Consider the following 26,589-nt stretch of genomic DNA (forward strand, 5'->3'; position numbering starts at 1 on the left):
AATGTTATGTCACAATTCCGACCTATAATTAATTATTAAATTTTTACTTACTTGGGTTTAACTGCTTGGGCTGGAAACTCTACTGCTGTGCTGTAGTCAGGCTTATACAGGATGGATATATTCAATAGAAAAAACACTTCTAGTCGATTGACTTTCACGACTTATTCAAGATAAAGTTCTATAGGTATCGGGATCGCGACTTAAGCCTGGATAAATCTTGTCGACGGATAGGAGCGTCGTACAAGAGTCCAGATCGAGTGTATAATTACAACTGGTCGCTCGGCGTATACAGGGGATACTCATTAACCTCGCTGATCTACTTATTAATCTGAGTCGTCAGTTTTCGGCTTCGTAACGATTCCACTGATATTGCTTAAATGCAATACGTCGCAGGACGTCACACCAGAATTCATGTCATTTTAGATGGGATTTCTACCGATATGTTGTGACTGAAATCTACCCAGTTCATACAAATCTTGCCTATTTTTGGAAATATTATCGTCAACATCTCTTCCAGGAAAAATTTTCGAAATTTTCATTCATCATTTCTTTCGAAAACGCGTGCCCTGGCGAGCGCAGCTGCTCTCTCAGGTACGATGTATGCAAAGTATGAGACTTATACGAGGAAATGTACGAATCGATTTAACAATGTAAGCATGTATTGCGGCTGATAATTAAGATTTTTTGTAAACGAGAAGAGTTCAAGCGTCGGAATGGCGGAAGCGCGGGCTGAACGCACGGGCGAGGGTAGAAGCTTGCAGTGCGCGACAGATGCTTCCGGTCCGCTTGTGGCCGCCAGTTGCCTAGGGCCCAGGTAGCTGGAGGGAGTCGCAGGGTCGAGTCACCATTACGGTGTGGGTGCAAAAGTTACCGTGGCCGCCACACCATACAGCTAGGGGAAGCTATGCTGCCATCTGACCCACAGAGGGGGGGGGGGTCAAAATACTTGCTCAAGTGGGCGGCAACCGATGCCAAGTAAAATGTGAAATTTTTATCTCATGTGTTTGATAAGTCACATGAACGTTTCAATGGGTATATTTTGAGTTTATTTGTCAGACAAGACATTTTACACTATTGTCATGTTTATATAAACAATATCTATTAATTTGTCTACTTAGATATATGTGACATGATGAAATAAAATTTTATGACAATTCAGTTAGGGTAGAATAAAGTGTATTGTGCGCGTATCATATCGTCGATCCGTACGAAGACTAGCACAGTTCAGAAATGCGGTCAAGAGTAGCACAACTCGCGACTTTATATTACTTAAAATGTGAGTATTTTGCGTCTTTATTGGATTATTTTGTTGATTAAGTTCATGAAGGTTTCTAAAAAAAGTGAATAATTTTAAAAAATGTTTGTAAAAAATTATTGTATTTGTGAAAACAATTTTAAATTCGGTAAAAAGTTGTAAATTGTGACTATTTAAAAATGTTCATCAGGGACATTTTCGCACAAATTGGCAAATTTTCATAGAAATTCGTTGTTTAAAGTTCGAGTTGTGCTAGTCTTCACCGGAAATTTTGAGTTGTGTTAGTCTAGCGTGCGTGAAATGAGTTGTGCTACTTATGACCGGTAATTTAAACAGTGCTACTCTTTGTAGGGAGCGACGATATAATCTTCGCAGAGATTATAATATAGAGTAGGGCTATGTTAAATAAAATACATTTATAAAATTAATATAATTCATTATCAGTAATTATGAATAAATGTAGTTTTCGCAAATCAATATGTGTGTGCTTGTCCTAATCTCCTAACCTCAAATTAGCCTCTCTTTACCTTTGCCAGAAGTATGCCAGAATTCTGTCCACTATCTATCGCCAGAAGTATCTGGGCATTAATTAGTGACGCGGCCAGAATATCTGGTGAATTTTTTATCAGGGGAGTGTACTTTTGCTATAGCCAGCATTTTCTCGTCCTTTATGAACATACAGCAATCTTGAAGGTAGGTTTTATCCGATGGATCGTTTCTTGCTTCCCGCGAGTCCTTGCGCCGCATATATTTGTCGATTAATTTCCCTTTGACAAAAGCGTGCTATCATCTGTAACTTGACCAATGACTTAATTTTCTCACCTAAATTTTCGCATTTTTTAACTATTTAATAAGTATGACTATAGGTCAGAAAATTAATTAATGTTACAATGAGCTATTATTGTAATAACAATAACTCGAGAGAATCGAGAGAATCAATTTTTACTAGAAACCTCGAAAAAAAATTATGTCTCTATATATGTGAATAGCTATTATACATTAACCGTCAAAGAAAGCAAATAGCTTAGATGATAGAGCAATGGATTTCCACGCCAAGGTTCTGGATTCAAATCTCGATTAAAGAAAATTTTTCCTTTTTTAATTAGATCTTTATTTATTATTAATTATCCATTTTCTTAATTTGTAATTATTATTTTAACATTTTTAATAATATTTTTAAATTTTAATATAAATTACACGATGTTCACGTGATTTTTTTGTGACTTTCTCGTGATTTTTTTCAGTAGGGCTGCCATTTTTAACCTTATGAAAATTTACTGTCACCTCAGTGCACTTTTAACTTTCACTTTGATTGTCTATCACTTTTAACGTTTTAATCGTCTTCAGTATTACTTACTTATTAAGTTTTGCCTTTAATTTACACTAGAGCCTGGGCCCATAACTTGTTAGAAAATTAAGGCTGTACATGTATTCAAGAGGGCTTTATTCAAATATATAACGGGGCGGATACAACTCAAATTGTCAAAAAATGAAAAAGTCAATTTTTCATTTATATTTTTCCTAAATTGTTTAAAAAATTAATTAAACTATTAAATATATTCAGGTATAATGTAAAAAACATAAAACCATGTTTATATGTGCCATATTATAAGGTATGACATTTCTTCGAAGGCCAAAATAAAAAATTTCCATTTTTCAGCTACCGCAGACTTACATAAGATTTGGGCTTCGAAGGGCACTTTTATACTAATATATATGCTTTAAACACATATAGTTTCCAGATGAGTGTGGGGTTTTACAAAAAAATATTATTTAAAAAAGTTTTCTGAAAATAATCAACAAAAATTGTTTAAAGACTTTAAAAAGTAACAAATTTTATGTTAATATGCAGACAACTTTTTTAAATAATATTTTTTTTGTAAAACCCCACACTCATCTGGAAACTATATGTGTTTGAAGCATACCGTTGCTTTTCCAACAAATTAAAAAAATGTAAGTATTACTCTGATACGGCGTGCGTTATAATATCCTCAGTTTGGCAGGTACGTGGTTTTGTATAAGAATACTATGTTTATTAGAGAAAAAAATCAGTTACATTTGTTTAGATCAGAGGTGATGTGTGACTGTCTAATTTCTAATGTATGTGTAGGGCTCCGACCTAGGTGCACCATGCCCCCGCCCAGTTGGCTAGGGTGTCCTCAAATTACATGTCTAATGTGTGTATGATGTATAAACATGTATAACATATAGTATCCAAGCAACATTGTTAGTTTTCGTATATTATTGCTATCACGCGTCAAGAACTGCTGTCACGATTAAACAACAGCGCGTTGATTCAATTGCACTTTCGTACAAGTCGCGCAGAGACATTCCCGCAAGTGCACCAAACAGATTAAAGCGAAGTTTAAGACTAAGTAAGCTAGCACAATTAACGAAATGGAGTTTCGAATTGAGTTTGGTTAAGATAAAATTAAGCTTACAATTGATACTTTGCTGTCCTCGATACTAACAGCTGTATAATTTTCGAGTCTAACGTTATTAGATACTGCCTAGCATTTGCACGTAAAGTATGCACAACATAACGCATTCCAGTGTAATAAAGCTCTTATTAAAATTGTCCGAACCCCACCAGCGAATACGAGTTTACTCTCTTTTCGCGGTTTGGTCTCCTTTCTAGTCGCGGAGAAGCGCTTCGAGGCGATGGATCGCGAAGCCGCCCTGGGCATGCGATTCCGCGAGACGAGCATCTCCTGCTCGGCGCTGAATCCCGCGGGCCGCGGCTACCTGCTCTGCTCCGACGCGGAGCCCTCGGCCACGCCGACGACGTCGAGCGACGGAGACACTGCCAATGACGAGGACAGTGATGACAAGGGCGACGAGGCGCTGGAGGAGCAGCAGCAGCAGCAGCAGGAGGAGGTGGAGCGAGGGCCCATCAGGCCGGGTACCAAGTGTCGCCTCAAGTGTCCGCGCGGCTATGAGCTTCACGGCGAGTACGAGCTCACCTGTCGCGCTGACGGCACTTGGGACGGACCCAAGCACGGAGAGTGTCTCAGTGAGTATCGTGTGACGATACGACACGTTTGCCGAGACGAAAGCTCTACTCAATAATAGTGATAACGTTATTATACCTTTGCCCCGACAGGATACAGCAAGCCACGACTGGACTGCCCGAAGGACGTGGTAGCCGAGCTGCCCCCGGGCCACGACGAGGCCTTTGTGACTTACGAGCAGCCCTCGACGGATCTGGATTGGTTCCGCTACGTGCGCTCGAAACCTTCATGGGGCACGAGGCTCGAGGCCAATCTCAAGCTCGGTTCGCACGAGATCACCTTCTACGCCCGGCATCCGGTCTCGAAGAAACAGACGAGCTGCACCCTCAAGATAGCCGTGCAAGGTAAGAGCTAGCGGACGCTCCGTTCTCGTGCACGTCTGTATACGTGATATATTTGACTGGAGAAGACGAGTGCTCTGTGTACACCTTCCATATTGATTGTGTCTCGAATGTGTGTGTCTTGCTCAGATTCAAGGTACCGCACTTGTTTGAGGAGCCGACTCTGTGTACCCTCTAGCGAATCCCACGGGATCTCCGAATCTCTTCCTCGCGCTATGTGTTTAATATATACTCAGGCAAGCTATATTTGCAAAACGGGTCGTCACTCTATTGTATCGTGCGCTGCCATGCGCCATGTACGATTGTTCTACAATAATCTCCGTTCCAGAATTATTGCACCGCAACAGTGTCGAAATGGGCGAATTATCGTATCCTTTGTCGCATTCGGAGTTTAACTGCACAGACGCATATAACAAAAATTGGCACATCTCGCAAAAATGTACCGACGCTCGGGCCGCATGAGTATGTAATCCTTTGTCCGTCTTATTTATTAATACACTTGTTCCATAATTAACGCTCGAAAATGTTCGCCGTCAGAGAGCATAATAAACTCGCCATAAAATTTAATTTTTCTTTTCCTGCCTCGTTTCCAGGTTTCTAAGAAAATTCATTCGACCCACTTTTCTGCCGCGTTAACCCCGCACAAAAATACAGCAAGCTACTTTTGAGACAAAGGTATTTTCCGGCTTACATGTATACAGGTATATGCATCGAGAACGTTGCGTCGAAAGCTCGTGTATATATATATGTGTGTGTGTGTGTGTGTATGTGTATATTATAATAACGAAAGTTATTGGCGCGTTTTCCAGCGATCGCGAGGATTGCGTAGATTGTCCCGAGTAAGACATAATATCGAAAAGTTGATTACCACGAAATTCGTTATCGAGCGGCCTGTTTACCGCAGTAATGAATTTCCAGTCGAAACTTCTCGAGAGTTCTCGAACCGAGAGCTCAAACATCTCCATCCGAATGACTGGTTTATCAAGCTCGAGGCGCGCGGTATACACATAGTTGTCTTTCTCCGCTTTCGTCTCGAGTCTTGCTCGTTAAAAAAAGGAAGAAGAAAACTCGTCGAGAAGAGCATCAGACAATAAAGCTCGCGGGCAATTTTTCTCGGAAACCCTTATTGGGACGCGGCAGCAGTGGCGCGAGGCGTCACAACTGTCGCATGCAAATCGCGCGAGGTAGCTAGCGCGACTCACAGAGAACTTAGAAAGCCACGACGCACAGCGGCTGCGATTTAATTAAACGCATTGAGGATTCGCTCGCTCAGCCGCGCGGAGATAGAGAATCCGGGCACGGCTGTGGCAACAGATAATTTGGCGGCGTCGCGCCTTTGCGCGAATCCCGGTAGCCCAAGTATGCCCGGCTCGCGGCTCTGCATGTAGAAGCAGCAGCGAGCTCTTTGTAAAAGCGATTCATACGCAAGCCCGCCAAAGTAGCGCAGCTATCTCAAGTATTTTCATTTGGGGAGGACGTCGCTGGTTTTGGATCCTTATGGCTGCGGCGCGACATTGATTCAACTATGTGTGAGGCATCGGCGCCCGCTCTGATGATTATTTTGCTCTATTATTTTGCAGAGGGCCAGGCGCCAAAGGTCAAAGGCTGCCCCAGCGACATCGAAGTCAGGGGGAATAACGGCTCCGCCATTACGTGGGTCGAGCCAGTCTTCACCGACAACGTCAAAGTTACTCGCGTAACGAGCAGCGAGGTAATATCTCCCTTCCTTTTTACGCTCTTTGTATTAAACACTTCTCGCGCTTTGTGGCTCAGCCATATCTTTTAACGAGCCTTAAATCTCTTAAATCTTATCTACCTCATCAGGCCGGACGAACAAGCAGAAACACGCGCGCGATTAGTTTTTTGTGTGAAAACTTTCGAATTGTTCTTTTCCATTTCAAACTCTCGTCCGCACTTTTAATGTCGGATCAAGATTATCCGTTTAAACGCGAATCTTGCATCCATCGCCGGAGTCGCGATAGTTTTTTAACGCTGTTTACGTTACATCAAAACTTTCGAACTAATTGAATCCCGGCGAGAGGGCAAATAAACGCCAACGCGCGAGTAGCTATATACTAGCTTGGAACGCATGCGAAAAAGCACCGAGAGCTGCGATAGAGAATTATAATATCGATTAAGGTTAATTTAATTACCAGCCTTTTCCTCGACTCTCCCCTACAGTGAATAGTCCTGCAGTGAATAATCCCGGCACTTTCGATAAGCGCCGTCTTTCGCACACTCGGCGCGCCGGCTAGACGTGAATTATACAATATTATTTCGCTCCATTCTCCACGCCGCTGGCCGGGCAGCAATTAAAAAGCATAAAGCCCGGCGGAACAAAAAGCAGCCTGCAGTCAAAAGAAAAAACAAAAAGCTGCTTCGCGTATATACGTGTACGCGCCTAGTCGCGCGCGTACAATTTACAAGAATAAACAGCGAGCTGCGCTCGAATTAGTTATGCGATGCAATTTAGCGATAAACTCATGCCGTGGGCCCGTTCGCTCGTATTATAGTTTTCTCGCTGCTTTTTGTCGATGCGAAGAAGTTGCAGCCACCGAAGGATGCCGAGATTGCATTATGAGCGTTTTAGAGCTTCCGGGATATAGCCTCGTCGCTGTAAAAGCTTGGCTTCTATCGGCGGAGCTTTTTCCGCCGTTTCTTCCGCCCGCCGGGAAGGAGTCGACAAATTGTGCGACGGATCGGGCGATCCGCTGCTTTCCGAAAGTTTTAATTTAACGCCCGCCGTGATGGAGTTTTTCCGCTGTTATTCCGCTTCGTTATTGCTAATGCTATAGCGCGATAACGCGCGTTTGTTACACTTGTATTGTAACAAGTATCTTTGAGAACGACGTGAAATGCGCGCGGATTATTACGAAACTTCTGATTGATGTTTCGCGTCGTTTAATTTTGCATCGGCATACAGCGCGGTACTGAAAATTCGCTTCGCGAGACTAATTTATATTCCAGTTTAATCCCTGCTCGCGTTTGAGTCAACCATACGCATCTCCGAAGTGTGCAGCAGCGTAGTGCTACAGAACGAATTCAGACTCGCCGTAACGATGTTAAACGCGGGGCCGAAACTGCTGGTTTAAAATTCGAGTTATTTCAACATTTTCTAACTACCGCTGCAACGACAAACAAGAGTCTCCCGCCGCGCACACGCGATAGGATAATTATAACCGCGCTCGTGGAGAAGTCAGAAAAATAAACACCTGACTGTCCGCAGAGCCCGGGCAACACGTTCAGCCTGGGTGGCCACAAGGTCGAGTACGAGGCGTCCGACGAGGCCGGCTGGACGACCAAGTGCATCTTCACCGTTGTTCTGCGGCCACTGCTCCCCGAGTAAAGACGGGCCTGGCGGGAGAAAAAACCAAGGCAATATAAATGGAAATCGCCGGGAAAACGAGGAGCGCAGCAGCCTCAGTTTTCGCGCTCGAGAGAATCGCTAATGGATTTCCGGCTGCGGGCGCGGATTGAAAAATCTCCGGCAAGAGAAGCGAGATGGAGCTCAGCAGTGTGAGGGGCGAGATCGAAACGCCAGAATTTTTCTTTCCTCAGGGCCGCTAGACGTGGACTTTCGAGAGTTTGGCCTTTGGTAAAACGCTGTTTTCTTTTCATTATTTTCACTTTCGAAGAACGTGCAAACATCTTATTCGCCACGGAAAGGAGACTCTATGAGACTCTCTGTGAACGCGCGGCGAGAACAACTGTAGATCTTTATCTCGAGTTTTGTTAAACTTTCTACGGTCTCGCTGCCCGAATATCTATATGCGCCGGAAAAAAGAAAACAATAATTATTAAAATGTTTGAAAAAGAATATAATTTATCAAAGACTATACTATATCTGTAAAAAAGATCTCGACTCTGCATGCTCCAACCTTGCACGAAACAGGAACCTTTTGTACAATAGCAAGAGCTACTTCTACACGTTCAAGTACATGAAAATTGACCGTAGCGTGAGATTAGAGAAATTGAAAAGGCAGAAAAAAAAAATATATATATGCATATACATTACTTTACGGACGAAAGATCTGCATCGGAATAAAATTTACAGTATTCTTTGAAAACACTTTAGTCACACTGTATGATAAAAAGTAATAGAGCTGAGACAGGAGAAATGAATATTACATTTATACAATAATTGATGTTTTTAATAATATACGTACCAGTAAAATGAGTTTATGTAATCAATAATATATTGCATATACACGTATAAGCGTATACAGTATTTTTCAAAAGGTATGACTTCAGTTCAACTGAAGACTAACGTAAGTAGGATAATGATATATTGTCCGCGCCTGCGAAGACCATATAGCACCATTCAAGAAAAGCTTCTTTCGATTTACAATTAATTTTGAAACATCAAAGTAAAATTTATTTTCCGTCGATACATGAAGTGGTAAATCATACAATAGTCCTTTTTCTAATTGCGCTAGTCTTCGTAGAAACCGGCGATACAGCTTCACTACATTTGAAAGATCCTAGAACATGGCAAAGGGTAACTACATCCACTCTACAATATATTATGATGTATAAGAGATTGATTTTTCTTGCGAGAGAAATATATGATTAGCGAGAATAAAAAATAAATACGTTCGTCGTAAATAAATAATGAGTAGTTTCTTTTACATCAATACTGACAGGAGTTCTCATGTAACAAAGCAATTATTTTGTCAGGCGTTGAATAATCCAATCACGATATTATCATTATTGTTACGTTATAAATATTATATGTTATTATGCACACGTATATTTAATGCGCAATAATATATTCCACGAGATTATCACGGCTCATCAATCGGCGTTATTATACGTTCTTATGAATCCACTGTGACTTGCTCCCAGGCGATTAATGTCAACGTCGCATTTTATTCCATTACGAAACGAAAGGAACGAGTAGGGAAGCTCGCATAAAAGTCCAACCTCCCGTCACAGAGAAAAGATACGTGAGATAACATTGCGCAATTTTGCCGAATCTGCGCACATAACTATGTTCATCCCGGCCCAACAGACCGCGTAAACAAACTTAACTTAAAAAAAGCTCAAAAGTCGACTTTTTCTATGATCACGTGGCGACGAGAAAGGTACCGCAACAAAAAGGCCAACGGAAGGGTCCGTGCAGTATCCAAGCGAAAGGCCAACAAACTCTAGACTCTCGTGAAACAGTCGAGCACGTGAACGTAATCGCGACTCGTCGGCGTGTGAATTCGCTGGCTGTGAAAATTACTCCATGAAGCCGAAGGCCGTTCAGCTCTACTTGGATACCGCACGGAGCAGCAAAAGTAATCTCGACGATGTTCGCCCTATACTGACATTCGTCAGAGATGCGCCAACTTCTCATGCACGCGTGCTCTTCGACTACTTTTGAAATTCGAAAAAAAAAACTATAACTCCCTACTACTACGATTCTTGTACGCAACTTAAAGCACGACAAAGTCATTTGATGATACCTCTGAACGGCAATTTAATTTACCAATGTATACCGGGAAAACGGAGAAAGAAACGGGATGAGGAAGCAGAGCAAAGGGATATCATCTATAGGAGCTTTTTCTAATTAACGACTGCTCTTCATCAAAATGTCTGCGCTACACGATCTCAAAAAGCCGCTTACCTAAGGTAAATTTAATACAGCTTTAGAGCCATTCAGTTTCAGAGTTTTGCTGCGTCCTGTATATTATGGGTATACATGATGGGGATGTTCGAGGCGCACGAAAGCCATTGCTCGAGCTTCAAGGGAAGCAACTTCAGACGATTTTCGCAAGGTGCGCGCGGAGAGCATAAAGATACTATAGCCCCGGCCGGAACTTCCTCTCCGCGCAAGCTTTTGTAAATCTTAATCAGCGATGCTGATGAATTCCGAAACGGAGATAGTTATAATAATCTTCTCGGCAAATGAAGTATCTTATGCTCCCCCAACGTATTTTGGATGTGTTTAAGTTTGCATTCGAATCGCGCGATAATGACTCTTTCATTCGGCAGAGCACCGAGAGCAGAAATAGAAATTCATTAACATACATCATCGAAAGCAAAGCAACATTTCAACGCCGCGCCGCAGTATCGACACTCCTGTCAGCTCTGCGCGATAAACGGGATCGTCCATACCAGTTTACACGCTTATTACGCGCTACTCCGTTTATTATCCCGTCGCCCGAGTCCTTGGAGTCGATGAGCTATATCGCGCGAGTCGATAATTGATGAAGCTTTCGGCGAGGGGAAAAATGCTCGTGTTATTATGTGATTGCGAGCGGGCTGCTAGCGCTGATTGCCGTGCGAGAGCCATTTCTCATCGGCAGACAAGTCGACACCTTCGCTCGAATGAATCGCTGAACACAAGCTCTTAACAACGCGCTGCTCGTAGGGAATGGATTCGCATCTACACCGAGGAATATTTACGAGAGAAGGGTGACGTGTTTTTTGCCCAGTATCAAATCACTGTATTTTTCCGTAATCAGATGTCAATGATGCTTGCTTAACGCCGTGGATTTTGGGCACAAGGAGAACTTACCGTGCGACGCGCGTTTCTGGGATCAAAAAGTGAAAGAAATCGCAGATTGAATGGAAATCTTGAGAGTAGCCTTGAGAATACTATACAAATAAAATATTATAACAAATGTACAGGAGTAGATCATCGAGTTTACAGCTGAGATTCACTTCCAAGATATGCTTTTACTTTGCTGTAGGATGTCTCGCATTTCAAATATTCAAGCGCAGCTACGCGTGAGAGATCAAATTTTTTAAGAGGCCTCTATCAGTCTGCATCACGCTGTGTTATATTTATTCATGCGAAAAAAAACTGGGGTATGTCTTTGCGCTATCGTTGCTTTTTTTAGAAGAGCTTACGGGGTGGTTCTATATTATATACATATTTGGCTGAGAAGCAGCTAGGCTCAAGGGGCTACCACACCAGTTATATATATATATATATATATATATATATATATATATATAGAGAGAGAGAGAGAGAGAGAGAGAGAGAGAGAGAGATATACTAGCCAATGCTAATTTACTTTAATTTAATGACTTTAAAAAAACTACAGGACCGAGATAACGGTACAATTTTTGAAGTACGCTTTCCTTCCAAGCGTCTAACCACGGCTAAAATAAACAATAAACGTTTGATCTGATCAAACCCCAAATGCTGCCCAGCTCATTTCCGCGCAAAGATGGTACCGACAACTAGGTCCTGTAATTTTTTGAGACTCCTATGTACAGCCGGTTTCCTAAAAGTTGGGAGTAAACGAGCGCGTCAATTTAACATGATTAGTATATCTATATAACTGGTGTGGTGGCCCCTTAAGTCTTTTTGTAAAAATCTAGAAATATGTAAAACAAACTTAATTCATATTTACGTATAATTATGATCCTTGCATAATATGGACTGATATATATCTATTCATATCGACTGTGACGAGTTTAAATGTTTTTCTTCGCAACTCTATAATAAATAGGATACATTTTCTTGAGTTTTTTTTAAAAAAAAAGAGAATTCAATACGTATAATAAAAATTGTCCTTGAATTTTATTACTTCCACTAAGCATAAAATAGTATAATGCAAACTTAGCGAGGCCCCTTAATAATATAGTGTGAATAATAATTATTTTAAGTATATGAAAGTAGGGAAAGAAGGAAACGATGTAGGCGGAAGTCATAATAATTGAATGTCATCCTTATTATAACGATTGTGCACGTAAGAATAAACGTATATATGTTATTTATTGTCAGTATGCCCATACGCGCCAGTCGCATATCATGTTACAATGACGTTCAATTACTACCTACTAAATAATATGTGACGCATTATAAATGTATAAAATTCACCTATTAAATATATTACAAAACATGCAAAACATTTTCTTCTTTAATCCTCTTCCATCCTGCAAGCATACTTTTTATTATTTTCAACGCACATATAATATCTCTATTATAAAATAGTTAGTCCTATTAAAAAAGTACGTAGTTCGACACTTGTAAAATTACATATGAATACAAATCATACAACTATTATTTCGGCATACAGCCAATGTAAATGCAACGTAAACAATATATACTATGATAATTATTTAGATTCTTAGTTTGTTACATCATTTTTTTTATCGAAAACTTTTCTTCTTTCTAGCATCGTAAGTGAAAGTTTCTATCTTACTGATTTTAACATTGTTATTTTATAATCAAACCTCTATGATCTATGCTTTCATTTACATTTAAATCATTTAACGATCATGTTCTAAAGAAGGCTAATGAAAACAAATTTGCGATGCTATCTTTCATCTCTTCAGCAATTATTTTATAAGACGTTCTCTAAAAACTCGTTTCTTATTCTAAAAATATTCAATAAATATAAAAAGGTTATAAAATGTCGTGAACAAGTATAAAACATCGAATGAAAAATAATGATGCATTAATTAAGGAGGTTCACCACTGCAATAATTTTGTTACAGGAAATTAGCAAAACTTTGCACACTGCTTCGTAATGGTCCTGTCCATATGCACCGAAAATTTCAGATTGATCTGACGTTCAGAAGCTGAGATATTATGTGAGTCTCTCACTTACGACGCGGCGCGCCTGTAGCAGCGAGCCGAACTTTTGGCAGGGACTATCGGTGCCGAACCTCCTTAAGTAAATATTCTTGATCATACTCTTTGTTCATAAGAGTCAGCAAAATGTTTGTTAAATGAAAAGTAAAACCATTTGATACTGTATTATATTTAAATCAGACTATATATATGTGCATGTATATTTGTTAATGGCAACTGGAAAATGCATGTGCAAAAATTATACGGCGTAGTATAAACTAATGAACTATCATCAATAAAAATATATTGAATAATAAAGGACTATAATAAGGACATTTACAAGTAATAAAGTTTTTTCAAACTTCTCTTGTAAAGTAATTTGTTTCCAAGCTCTTTGCAAAAGTACATGCGATTCGATCGAACTAAAATCTAAATGCTTAGCCTAAAAACAGTTTGAAACTTCTCTTCTCCGAATATAGAGTATATTATGTATAAGAAAGGCAAAATCTTCGATGGAAACTTCGAAGCGCGGTTCTTTCAACGAAAGAACAAACAAAAGCGCAATACAGCTAGTAGAAACCGATAACGGATATCGCAGCGATGTCTCGGGATGCATCTGTGGTCAGCATCGGAATTAGTGCGGGCAGCAGTTGTGTCTCGATGGCAAGAGTCGCGTCTGTCTACCGTAGGGTAACGAAGACGTTCTGCTGCGAGGATAGTAGACCTGTTCTCGCGGCCGCTGGAGCTGTAGCTGTTGCCGGTGGATGATGTGCTGGCGCTGCTGCACCTGTTGGTGTCGATGGTACTCGTGCCAGTTGTGGTCTGTAAGCAGCGAAAGAGACACGCGCCACGGCATCGATACGTGGGCTTTATTCAATCGCTCTTTTTCAAGCGTGAGTATACTGTGTTTTCGGCCGATCTTGAAGCATGTACGGTTCTCTAAGCAAATGGATCTGTGTGTGCGTGTGTGTGTGTATGCGTGTGTGCGTGTGTCGCTATTGTTCAACATGGACTATCTCTATCGTATCGGCGACTCCTGGAACTTCAACAATTCGGTTTAGGTTGGAATATGAGCGACAAAGGTTCGTGGAAATTGACTTTGCGCGAAAGAGCTTTTTATTGCACGTAACAGGGTTCTGAAACTGCAAATATCTAAAAACAATGAAGCGATGTTGTTTTTATTCCGAATGTTCCGATTGAATGTTCTAAACCCATCAATATTTTTTGTATGCAGTGGAATGAAGGGATTAATTGTTATTTTCCGAATGCATACCACAACGTGTAGCGAAATGCATTTTATATTTCTTTACAAAGTCGATGTCCGCGCGCAAAAGTTGAATCACGTACACACAAAAGGGAAACCCCAATCATCGTTTCACGAACACAACATGCTTCAATATTGATTAATAAACACAAATTACAACAAGGTATTACACGACAAAAAAGCGAAGAAATAAAACAAGCAGCGACCCACAAACAGTGCTTTAAAGTATTTTTAAAACATCCGGTAATCTTTTGCCCGGACTGAAAAAGTATTGTCCCAACGTATACGAAAATTTCCCCGTGCGGTCAATACAGGTACTCGGAAATAAGAAATGAATCTTTTTCTGCTAAAAACTTGGACTCCAAGATCGAATAAATCTCTACTCGACACCCGAGTAATCCGAAGCCACGGCTAGCGATACTGAAACGTCAAACGGAAATTGCTTCGATTCGGTAACAATTCGACAACCGGCATCCGAATCCTCGAACGCAAGCCCAAGTAGGACACGCGAGAAGCTCGGCACCTTTCGCGCGCAAATTCCTCCGCTCAAGATTCGCGTCTCCGTCGCTACGAGTTAAATCGAGCTAAACCTCTGCTAGAGCGTCGCGCAGCAATTGCTTAAACGAGGTCACGGCGTATAACAACACTCGTTGTTTGCGGTAATGAGTGGTCGGACGAGTTATTAGAGAATGTTCAGATTGGGCTAATTTAGTTGGGTCTTGATCGTCTCGGAGTACTGTGGTGGCTCATTTTTAGCAGAGTCAATGAAGCAACAAACAAACGCACGCGGAAAATCAGCGTAAACTTTACGCTTAATTTATTCTCCCACGACTTCTATTTAATACAACCGATACCATGAATTTTGACTCTCAAATGATCCCTCTCGGACAATCGATCTCAGCATTTACTCGTCGTTCCCAGGGTGATCTTCCTCTCGGCGGACTGCAGTATGTCCCTGAGCTCGTGTATCTCGCCTGCGCTCAGGTTCGCCTCGATCTCCGCGGTGACGGCCTCCACGAGACTCAGTCCGGCCAGTTCAGCCGACTCGACTTGAGCGCGGCCCCTGTTCTGCTGCTGCTGCTGCTGCTGCTCGGACAGCACGATCTTGAGCTTCTCGATGTAGGTCTTGAGGCCCCGGTTCACCGCGACCTTCACCCGCGCGTTCTCCCCTGCGCCGCGGCCAGCGTTCTTGCGCGAGGAACGTGCTCGCGGTCGAGCCCGCTGAGCCGACGGGTCGTCCTTGCGGGAGGCATCACTTTCCTTGCAAAGTCAGAGGTTACAGGGAACAGTATCTATCAGCCGCACGCTTGGAATTAAGAATTTACATTGCCATTCGCGCTGCTCCTCGGCTTCCGCTTGATGCTTTTGGTCGCGAGGGTGACGCTCCAGCTGACCGGCTTTTTCCCAGCCTCGTCCTCGGGCTTCTGCGTCTTTGGCGCCTCGGCGCTGTAGTCGGACGTCTTGGGCCTCTTCTCCCCGCTGACCGCGAGCTTTCGCGGCTTCGAGGCTGCAGTTCTGCCGACGGCGCCGCTCGTAGTCTTCGGTCGCTCGCTCGAGGAGCTAATCGCTTGGGGACGCTGGTCCTCGGACTTGGCCCGGCCCTCGGTCTCGCTCGGCGACAGCTTGCTCGCGATGGGTTTCTTCGAGTTTATGTGGAGGGGCAGCCGCGAGACCCTGCGCCGAGGCGTGCCGGGACTGCTCGCTATCGAGGCGACCGAGGCGGCCGGAGCTTGGGATTTCGAGAACTCTGCTTGCGAAAAACAACTTTTGTCCTCGTCCCCTCTGGTGTCCACAGATTAGGAAAGAAATTTACCGTTGCCCTCTTGCGCCTCCGGCAGACCAAGCTTGCTCCTCTCCCGCCTGTCGCTCTGCTCGAGGCTGGAGCTCAGCAGCGTGACCTTCTGCAGCACCTCGGAGCCCTTCTGCTGGCAAGTCGGCGGCGCTGGGGCTCTGGAGTCCGAGCTCGGACTGGGGCTCCGGCTGACGGCCGACAGCAGCGAAGCTGTGCTACTGCAGTTGGCTGCGGTGGCGTTACTCTGGCGCGGCGAGGACTGGCGGAGGCGCCAGCGCGCATCGAACAGGGATTCGCGCAGCTGCTTGCCGTACTTGCGATTGTAAGACTCCGGATGGGACGAGACCAGCCAGGGCCGCTTGAGGTTCTTGGGGTCATCTCCTCGGCCTCGACGACGCCTCGAATCGACGGTGTCGTACAGCGAGCTGCCCAGGTCGCTCGAGCTTTCGCCGGCGGTCAGGGGCCTACGCTCAAGGGGCGGCAATGATGTCAAATACATACTCGAATAACGCACGCGCGGAGACTGTTGGCAAGTGTTTATTAACCGTGAGCTGCAGTCCTCGCGATCTATGCGCAAAATTTCAGCGGGCTGCATCCTGTAGTGCGGCTTCTGCTGACCCTTGGATTCCAGCGGCTTGGTCGGCAAACGGCTGGCCACGGTCTTCGGTCGCTCCTCCGCCTCGTACCTGCGCGATTCGTGCAACTGTAAAGATGAGCGCGAGCGACTCGAATAAACTCGTATGAACCTTCCGTGATGATCGGCTCTGGTGAGCGTCTCCAGGTGGTTCCTGTGGTGCTGGGATGTCCTGGGAAGCGAGACGACGAGCTCACCCTCGTTCTTGACGCTGCTTAGCCGGGCGTCCGAGATCATGTCCGGGATGGACCAGAGCGACGGGCTCCTGGTCTCGATGGACTTTTCCTCCGTGGTCGCCCGCTGCGGACCCTTCACCAGGAAGTGGTCCAATGGATGGACGTAGCTCGCGTTCTTGCGGCCGGACGGCTCGTCGACGTCGTCGATAAACCCGAACAGATCGCGGCCCTTTGACTGTTCTCCACAGAGACGGGGAAAATGTTGACTTGTGATATTCGCTCGATACGCGCAATGGGTGTAGGAGTCATACATGAAAGTTGGAGTCGTCCTGGGCATTGAGGTGAATCGAGTTCATGACAACCTGCCCGGGGGGTTGGCGCTCGGCGTAGTACTTCATGAGCACTTCCTCCATGAGCCGATGCCTGTAGGCCCGGTAGTCGAAAACGCGCGCGTCGTCGTCCCGAGACTCCGCGCGTCGCATTTTCTCCGCGTCCTTCGCCTCGGATTCGTGTAAGTCGAAACGCAGGCTCGTGTCGGACGGAATAGCGTCGAGGCCGTGCATCCCCGGACTGCGATCGTCGGCGATGCCGCGAACATCTCTGGAGTCTTTCGGCGCGTCCTCCTACGGTGCGCGATCATATGTTCGACAACTCGCGCTTCGAGAGAGTAAAAAGCGCGAAAGCGCAGAGAAATCGTGCCGAGTGCGAGCTAATTAAATTCAACGTACGAGCAGACGGTGGATCCGAGCGACGAGGGGCACGGCCAGCAGGACGACGAGGGCGAGGGCGAACGCGCCCTCGAGCACGGATTGCGGCAGCAGGTTCAAGGTTAGGTAGCGACCGCCGCTCGGCGCTGTACTAGCGAACATCGCGTCAGCGACGCTTCTCCGCGCGGCCCTCAACTCGAGCCGCTTTCCGCATGGTGAGGCATCAACGGTACTCAGTCCTTTGCGCGACACGAAAAATTTTCCCACCGCCGATTTCGGCTATTTGACCAGCGAACCTTTCGCGCGCACGCGATCGCGAAGTTGGCCGTTCGAGCTTCGCTTTTTTCCGAGAAGTTGTCTGGGGATCCCGGCGTGGAATCCGGGGAGGGGAGCGATGGGCTTTGTTACAGCGAGTAATGGGAAATATTTCCTTCGAGAGCGAATCTTGAAAAGAGTCTGGAATTACGAACTCGGCATAACGAGATAAATTTTTCCAGCCGCTCGCTTCGTCCGTCCGAACTTTCGTAAAAGAAATATTACGCAAGCGCACGCGCCGCTCTTTGCTAGATGTCCCGACCAACTATATAATATATTGTGGGGAATATTTCATATGCAGAGCCTATACTATAAGAAAGTCTATAGAAGAAAGAATCATCGATCCAATGGAGAGATGTTTATGAAATACTATAAACATCTGATTAGTCTGGTCCCGACCGAGTAACTGAGTAGTCGCATTGAGTGCGAGTCTTATATATTGATTAGCTGAATAAATCTTATATTATAATTATTAATTTAATGGGTTGTGTCTTAAGTTTATTAATAGTTTAATAAGACCTCCTACAATATCCAACAAATTAAATCGAGCTAAGCGTATTTTCGCGCGGGCGCGTATATATATATATATATATATATATATATATATATATATATATATATATATATGCGTGTGTGTGTGTGTGTGTGTGTGTGTGTGTGAATGTATAGGTAGTAGAATTCCGGGGTAATGCAAACAAAACAAACGGCTAGAGAGTTGAGTGCTGTCTTGGACACGCGATCGTACAGAGACTGCGAGAGAAAATAGAGAGCGGGGAATAAAAAAGACGCAAGTTTACGCTCCTATCCGGGACGAACAATCACACGTTTCGCCTTTGAAAGCTCTCGCGCTCGGTCGCTTTTACTTTTCCAATCGATGGCTAAGTATAACAATCGCGAGCTCGCTCGTTACTTTATTCAGGCGATTCCTGAATTCCACGCTCCACGTGTTTCGCCTGCAAAGAGAGAACACGAGACAAAGCGGCAAAGGCGCTGAGCGATTGCAGCACGTCTCCGCGGCAGCGCGACTTAAAAATAGCTCCAACTCTGAGAGGAGACGCGGCGAAAGTATTGGGCGGCCTCTTGCCTCCTTCGTCGCTCAAGCGACGTACTATCGATCCTGCGCCGTCGTTCTATAATACACGGGGTACGATTGAGACATATCTATGGGAGCCTCCTCGATCTGTGGCCACGCCGCTTCCGATCATTTAGGCCTGGGTTATAGGATGCGTGAAACGCCGCGCCGCACTACCATACATTTTCCCGCGAGACTGATGGCCCGACGGTCGAACGCGGGGGAAGAGAAGAGAGAAAAGCTCCCGGATGATACAAGGAGTCGAGAGGGGAGAAAATATACGCGCTGAGCATACGGATGCATATAACATTGTCCTCTCCGCAGCCGCCCTTCGTACTCTCTTCGCGAAACGCGCGCATTATTATATACGGCGGCATTCTCCGTCCACTTTTCTAGCTAGCGAAGCTTTTAGCCTCGCGGCGGTGCATTTCGCGGATTCGTGCCCCGCAGCTTCTTTTGCACTCTCCTCGCTGCGCCGCCTCGCCTTCTTATGTACACGCACGTGTGATGCCTGCCACCGTGCGCCTACACGCCCTCGGTGAAAGTACGTTATATGCCTTTTTCGAGAGGGGCGTTTTAGCCACGGCGTTTTGCACTCTTGCGATTTGATATGAGCATTTTAATCTTGCATTCCCGCGGAAGTAGGGAGAGGGAAGGAGACCGCAACTGAAATATGACGCGCGCACGAGGAATGAAATCTTGGCTGAATATAGGCTCACTATAGGAGTGATGGAATATATATTCGAGCTTTATGCTATCGAACGTTTATTTGCGAATGCATTACAGAAATTCCGTGAATTTTAATACCCAGTTCTGATTTTTGATAATGTATCAAGAAGAATACGAGTACCAAGGCAAAACGTACTTCGAATATTTTGCCATCAGCGAGGGTTTCCAAAAATGTTATAATCAAGTTTTAATAACGACGTGCTGGATTTAACTTATTACAGCGAGTTTCGCATATTTATATTTAACTGGCGCGATTTTCCGCGATTCAAAATGTAAAAGTTTTGATAATTTATGGGTAGTACAAGAATTTGTCTTCGTTAAAAAAATTCAATCCGGGAGAACCCCGTGGCTATAGACTGTAATCAAGTTAATTCTCATTAGCAGAGCTTTCATTAAAACTTTTTCATGCGTGCATTAGCGTTCAATGCGTAACATAATTTCTCGGCGAATTTTGGCACGAAGCATTGATATCGTTCCGGGCCGTGAATCACATTTCGAATTCACGTTGGGGGAACGGAAGTAACTTTACGTTTGTTCGATTTTGGTTAATGTTGAATTATGAATGTCCTCGTTAACACTCACATTTGCCCAATGCCAATTCCGAACGCTGCTACAATATTTCGTAACGCTGATTTGTCGAATCGCCAAAATTGATAAGTGAAAAATGTTCATATTGCAATTGATTTTTGCAACGTTGGAGTGCAACTAAAACACGAAAGTTGAATATACTTATAGGACCAGTACACGATATCGTGAAGTTTGAGCTTTTTCCGCAATTTTTTGCCAACATCAGTTTTGAGAAAACGACCAAGCCCAAATTAACTCCCCCTTTTTCCTTTCTCTATCTTCGTTTCCTGTGAAAATTAAATATTTGCATGTTTTCCACGGTGTCGCATTGGATGTTTTTCGCACGAAAACATTTTTACCGGTAAGTACGACGTTATCACAGCGCGCACCGGAGTGGAGACCAGGCGAAACAAAAGCAAAAAGGCGCCGTCCGGGAAAACGTATAAGCACGGCAAACAAGGTTTGAAAGTAGAACTGCAGCTAGAGAAGAAGAAAACAGAACAGAAAACAGAACACATACACTTACAGTTGACGAGCGGATAAGCCCGTGTCTGCGGCTGGATCGCGGTAGCGCTGGGCGCCTGCCGCATCGGGTGGACCTCGTGATAAGCGGCGTTGGACGTCGCCGAGTTCTGATGATACTCGCTCCTGCGCTGCTGATAGTGACTGCCCCCGGCGCTGTTATAGTTGTTGTTGTTGCTGTTGCTGTTGCTGTTGCTGTTGCTGTTGCTGTTATAGCGCTGCACAGTGTAAGCTCCGGAGAAGAGACGCTCGTACCTTATGTAGCAGCCGCTCGGCGTTCGATCCTTGATTAAAACGCAGAAGCAAAAACGATGCTGTACTCGTCGCAAAGGATTACTTGGCTCTATTGCGCTAAATTGGACGACTAGGCTGGACCACTGCACTATACGGTTATCTCTACTACTCGATTATACCGGCCGTGATACAGCGTCGACATACCATATCGGCGATAAGGGACGCAATAGAATCAGCGGGAAGGGAAAATTACTATCGATTTCTAGCGGGATTTCCGAGCCGAAGAAACAAAGACCGGAAGGTGAAATTGAAAGCGATCCGATATTTCGTTATTCTGATGCATTATTCTATAATTTCACAGCCCGACATGTATTATTCATACATTAATCCTACAGCCAAAATTTTAAATTTCAAATCCGAATTTTCCATCCGCGAATTCGACTCTATAATGCCTTTAAAGCGTATAGCATTACTCTGCATTCGCAAATCTTTTTTTTCTGCGTGAAGTATAACGACACAGTGATTAGACTCGATATATAGAATGTGCCTATTTAATTCACATAAATATGCGCGGAATAAAATTTAGTCCATCGCTCACCCTATTTGAAAGCGGTAGCTCCACCGGATCTCGGTTCGGACAGATTAACATCTTCTTGTAAAGCTGCTGTTGTTGCTAAAAAGAAAGAGGGAAACTTAAAGAGGAAACGTCGTTAGGTCGATGGTTTATAAATGGAACAAATATACGCATGATGCACGAGGGCAATAACACGACAAACTCCGCGAGTAACACTAGTTTCGTTAATGCGCCCGAGGGGAGAGTTCGGATCCGTGAGAAAAGAGCGTCGTCGCGTTTTCTCTCGGCGCAAAAATCAATGTTCCCCCGGACAAAAGAAGCAACAACGGACACTCTGCCCGTGTGTATACGTAGAAGCTCCACGAGAATAATAGAAAACGCCATTAATAGAAGAACCACGGTTCTCTCTCTCTCTCTCTCTCTCTCTCTCTCTCTCTCTCTCTCTCTCTCTCTCTCTCTCTCTCTCTCTTCTCGTACGCGCAGGCGTCTTTCTCTCCACTAAAAGATGAAATACTGCAAGAGGATTCATCGGGAGCCATCGCATCCTCCTCGCCTGCAGTTGAAAGAGAAAAACTCGTGCAGGAGAGGTATAACAACCTCGTTTGACTTACCTCTGGCTGCTGCTGCTGCTGCTCCGGAGTGGCTCGTCTTTCAGCCTCTGCAAAGGACGCAAGATTACATTACTTTGAGAAGCGCCCATAGGGAAAATTGCGCTGTGCTCTACGCGCGAAAGAGAAGGAGAAAGAAATGCTCAGCACTACACAGCTTGTTTTTCAATCATTGTTGCTCGTTCCGCTTTGTTTTGCAGCTAACTTTAGCGACGCGTGGTTCAACGGCTAGAGACTTTTCGTCGTCCTCAGCGAAGAAGCGAAATAACAAACTTTTAGAAGTATTGCATTGCGATTACGCCCCCCATTCAAAATCTATGTGTATATTCGCACACACCTCGATGCAACAAACATTACGCAGAGAAACGAGTATCGAATTCTGCCAGCGTCGCACCTATTCTGCATTTTCCCGCGATTTTTCAAAACGCGAAACCCTTAAAATGTCTCTAGAGACGTATACATTGAGCGACTGAATCTTGCGCGACGTTTCTCGCACAAGCAGTACAGCGTATAATTCATGTGGCCCGCAGTATAAGAGAGTCAAAAAATTCCGAAACATTTCCGATACGCGCAAGAATGAGCCGTCAGACTGCAACTCCGACGAGAGCGCAGTGTGTCGACTCAAATCTGATACGAGCCTAGCCGTATTACGTCCGGATCCATCCCCCGGCAAACAAAGTGCATATCTCCCTCTCTCTCTTCCTCTCGGAGTCTCCTCTTTCTCACAACTATGCCAGCGGAGCAAAAGCCACAGACCGCAGGCGGTGCGCCGGTTAACATTGCATCCTCCTGCATAAATTCATAGGTGTACTGTACACAGTGGAAGCGTATATATATGTGCACTCCACTGTGATCCGCTGGGCTGTATTCCCTCTCTCTCTCTCTCTCTCTCTCTCTCTCTCTCTCTCTCTCTCTCTCTCTCTCTCTCTCTCTCTTTCTCTACACACGATTGTATACCAGAGATATAGACGTGTATGTATACGCACCTCGCACGTGTATCGTGAAATGGCACTCGTTTCGATTTCCAGCTGCGTCCGAGGCGATGTAGCGCATGTTGTGGTCGCCGGGGTAAAGCGCCTGGCCTGGTTCCTGCGGAAAACGTGGAGCAAAAGGTCTGCGTGTGAAAATCGCGAGGATATATCCTCTGCCGCTATGTACCTACCACTGAGACACGGATTAAACTGGAGCGGGATTCACAATCACGCGGCGGACCCGTATCGCGAGATGTTTGACGGTCCCAGCGTACGGACTATATACGCGCGCGCGCACAGGGGAGAAAACTAATTAAAGTAGGCGTCGGAGGGGCGGCGCGAGCGAGAGGTACACACGCGGGCCCCGATCGATATTGGCCAGACTTTGTCGATTAGAAATTGCTCGAACTGACGCGCGCGCGAAACTCAAGAGCTTCAGCCGTATAACGAGCGGATCTGCACACTGGCTCTCCCGGCAAACGAGTTTTGTTTAAAAGGAGGCATTTCGGCTGATCGAGGCTTGCTGCGCACGCAAACGGCCGAAACTTCGGACTGGCAGTGTGTGTGTGCGCATGAAACGGCGGGACGAGGAAAAAGACTATGCGCGGCCAAGTTGCAGGGGCAAGTTTTAACGGCCGTTGCCGCGTTATTACGCCTCGATTCGATTACTCTGAAGGTGCGCGGTGTACGCGTGCGGCTGTGATATTACGGCGCCCGGAGTACATTAAATTACCTGCTACCTGGCCGGTTGATGCACTTTCCAAGTGCCCGTTCCGTGCAGTCATTTTCGTTCGAACATTATACGCCTCGGCCGTGCGTTCGGAGTTTCCAGAAATTCATCCCGCTGATGTTTTCCCGAGTTCTTTTCGTTTTTAGAATATTTGAGCTGAAAAACGCTACTGATTACCGGTGCGGTCCGAGCGTGCAATGAGTTCTTCCCAGTTCTATGGAGGCAATCCGGTTATGGCTCTCGTAAATAAAGAACGTTTCGCCGATCGAAATCGATCGTACGTTGCAATCGCCGAGGGAAGCTTTTCAGCGGTATTTTTACGTCCAAATGATCGAAGAGCTGCGAAACGAATAAACGCTTCGCAGCCCGCTATTTGTACGCACTGTTATGCGTACGCGGCATTTTTTGGCGTTTTTTGTTTTCATTCGCAACGATTGGCCGCGCATAAACTCCGAAAAAAGCTCACGCAGGATCGTCGCAAAACGCGCGAGGGAAGTAGGGCGACACCGGTAATTAACGAGCCGGCTGCAAAACATTCCAGCATACAGCAGTCGTGCCACTGATGTTTTTAATGAATCGAAAGCCGCGCTCGTAAAAGCTCTATAAAAGCCTCGACAACGGGCACTTCATCCCGTCCCCGCTTACATGCGAAGCGCGTCGCGCGGCTGAAAGTCAGGTAGGCGTGTGCAGGTAGCCCGAATAACATTAAACGCGCTGAAGCTGCGCGCGGTGGCTGAATTTCAAATGGCTTCGTTAAGCCGCTGACTCGTGGCAGAGCTATGGTCGAATGGAAAAACGCCCGGAAGGATAGGATTTATAGACATTGTAATGTACTCACTCGCGACTTGTAGGTGCGCTCGACGCGCACGTTGTCGCTGAAGACCGGCTCCTGCCAGAATATCTGGCGCTCGCGCTCGCCTGGGTTAAGTCGAACCTCGAACGACGTCGGGCAGCTCAGCACCTTCGGACTCTCTGTATCTGTGAAAGAGGAATTGTCGTCACTGTACCAATATTCGAGCTTTTTGAATTTCATTTAATGAGAAGCGACTGCGTGACTCAATCAATATCATGGATTATTTTAATGTACCATACTTCGTGCAGCACATGCCAATATTATCTGATCCTTCGTTATCAATATACGAAATCGCGGTTGGTAGCTAATTAATTAACTTGAATAACTTTAGAGAGTGATATTAAAGGCTGCTGGTCAGCGAGAGTACACTAATTGCGCCGACGAGTTTATCGCAAACCGAGAATCAAACGTGAAATCAAAGCTAAACTCATTATTAAAGTGTCAAAATTAAATCAATTGCTCCTAATCCGCCGCAAAAATTTTAATCAAGGCTAAAGTCTTCCAGCTTTATTTTCCACGCTATCCCGAGAGAGAAAAAATAAATTTCGAATTCAGTGCTCTAATTCTTCCAGGTGTTTTTTACGAGTCACGCAAGAGCGCCATAAGAAAGCCACCCACTGCTGGTACACGTGCTCCGAGCCCGCGCGCGCGCGCTCGGGCCACAACTCTCGTTCGGCCCCGGGCAACGTGTAATTCAGCGGGCGAAGGTTTGCCTTTGTCTAATTGTATTATCCGCAGGAAGTCCGCGGCTGAGGCAATCGGTTACTGGAGCTAGATGGAGCTTCCAGAAATAAGTGATTAATATTAACGGGACACGACCGAGAACTTTAGCCGATATGGGCGTGAGGAGGATATGGGATACACGAGGATCCGATATTGCTTTAAAGCGATAGGCTTGTAATGCGAGTTTCGGGAGCTACCGACACCCTGGCAGGCGCTATATAAGTTAATACAGCTCACGCTAGTGCCGATATTATCTGGAACATCGGCAAATTTCTCGAAAATAAATTGAAATTGAATATTCGCGATTAGCAGTTTATTTGCTATCTTAAGTGCGTTCTGAATGTATGTTCAGTAGTGGCTTTTAATCTACGAAGGCTCTCATTTATTACTGTGGCATAGCCGGAAAAAAAGTTCGTTATTCATTTTGTTGCCGTATTTTTGTTTTATAATAATTTTTTCATAAGCTTTTGCGAATTCTAATCAAACAGATTCTCGGATTCTTATCGTAACAAGCCACAAATGACGCGTACTTCAACGTATTTATTCGACATTTAACTTCGTTTCGTCGAAACACGACTACCTATATTGATACTTCATCGATGATTTAAAAAAAAATGTTCCTACCAATTATCGCACGCAAATTCTATGTACTGCGTTAGATTTTTCTACGAATCGTGGCAATATAGATTTACGAGTGGGCTGCTTGACAATTCGTGGCTTGCCTCACCTGCAGGCAATAAATGAAACGTACTTCAACAGATCGCGTTCACTTTTTGACTTCTGGATTCTACAATCTAGATTTTGCACCAGCACTTACAATTGACTAATGTGTTTAATCAGAACAGAAGTTTTGAATCGAATAAAAGTGAAGCATTCATTAGCAAACTGTAGCATTCTCATTTTCATACGTATTTTTTTCAAAAGTTAATTATTAAAAGTTCATGGAAAATCAGATGTAGCACGGAATTTTCAAAGTTTTTGAATGCCTTAACCAGA

General features: G+C 44.6%; 3 protein-coding genes across 9 annotated transcripts in view; 1 reads left to right on the forward strand and 2 right to left on the reverse strand.

Moving 5' to 3' along the window:
* Positions 1 to 12,448, forward strand: part of LOC100679483 — a 64,117-nt gene extending 51,669 nt beyond the window's left edge. For 3 of the 4 annotated variants that reach the window (XM_031922560.1, XM_031922562.1, XM_016987371.2), the window contains 4 exons: positions 3,849 to 4,268; positions 4,359 to 4,610; positions 6,188 to 6,318; positions 7,834 to 12,448. In XM_031922560.1, coding sequence (XP_031778420.1) covers positions 3,849 to 4,268; positions 4,359 to 4,610; positions 6,188 to 6,318; positions 7,834 to 7,953 — 923 coding nt within the window. In that variant the 3' untranslated portion in view covers positions 7,954 to 12,448. The remainder of the gene's footprint in view (positions 1 to 3,848; positions 4,269 to 4,358; positions 4,611 to 6,187; positions 6,319 to 7,833) is intronic. The other variant, XM_031922561.1, reaches the window with a different exon arrangement.
* The window catches only part of LOC100115744 (fibrillin-1), a 105,959-nt gene continuing 91,672 nt past the window's right edge, over positions 12,303 to 26,589 (reverse strand). For 2 of the 3 annotated variants that reach the window (XM_031922559.1, XM_031922557.1), the window contains 6 exons: positions 24,856 to 24,995; positions 23,303 to 23,405; positions 22,320 to 22,366; positions 21,733 to 21,807; positions 20,899 to 21,184; positions 12,303 to 13,944 (listed from right to left, as the gene is read on the reverse strand). In XM_031922559.1, coding sequence (XP_031778419.1) covers positions 13,757 to 13,944; positions 20,899 to 21,184; positions 21,733 to 21,807; positions 22,320 to 22,366; positions 23,303 to 23,405; positions 24,856 to 24,995 — 839 coding nt within the window. In that variant the 3' untranslated portion in view covers positions 12,303 to 13,756. The remainder of the gene's footprint in view (positions 13,945 to 20,898; positions 21,185 to 21,732; positions 21,808 to 22,319; positions 22,367 to 23,302; positions 23,406 to 24,855; positions 24,996 to 26,589) is intronic. The other variant, XM_031922558.1, reaches the window with a different exon arrangement.
* Positions 15,170 to 18,051, reverse strand: LOC103315641 (serine/arginine repetitive matrix protein 2-like). Of its 2 annotated transcripts, none has more exons than XM_008205471.3 (7): positions 17,717 to 18,051; positions 17,300 to 17,611; positions 16,925 to 17,223; positions 16,724 to 16,864; positions 16,200 to 16,642; positions 15,712 to 16,133; positions 15,170 to 15,646 (listed from the first exon to the last, which is right to left on the reverse strand). In XM_008205471.3, exons 1-7 carry the CDS (start codon positions 17,855 to 17,857, stop codon positions 15,284 to 15,286), a joined length of 2,121 nt encoding a protein of 706 aa, XP_008203693.1. In that variant the 5' UTR covers positions 17,858 to 18,051; the 3' UTR covers positions 15,170 to 15,283. The 2 variants fall into 2 exon arrangements, with proteins under 2 accessions (XP_008203693.1, XP_016842858.1); XM_016987369.3 differs by having other exon boundaries at positions 15,170 to 15,641; positions 17,717 to 18,049.

This window comes from Nasonia vitripennis, chromosome 2, assembly GCF_009193385.2.
Source record: "Nasonia vitripennis strain AsymCx chromosome 2, Nvit_psr_1.1, whole genome shotgun sequence".
NCBI lineage: Eukaryota > Metazoa > Arthropoda > Insecta > Hymenoptera > Pteromalidae > Nasonia > Nasonia vitripennis.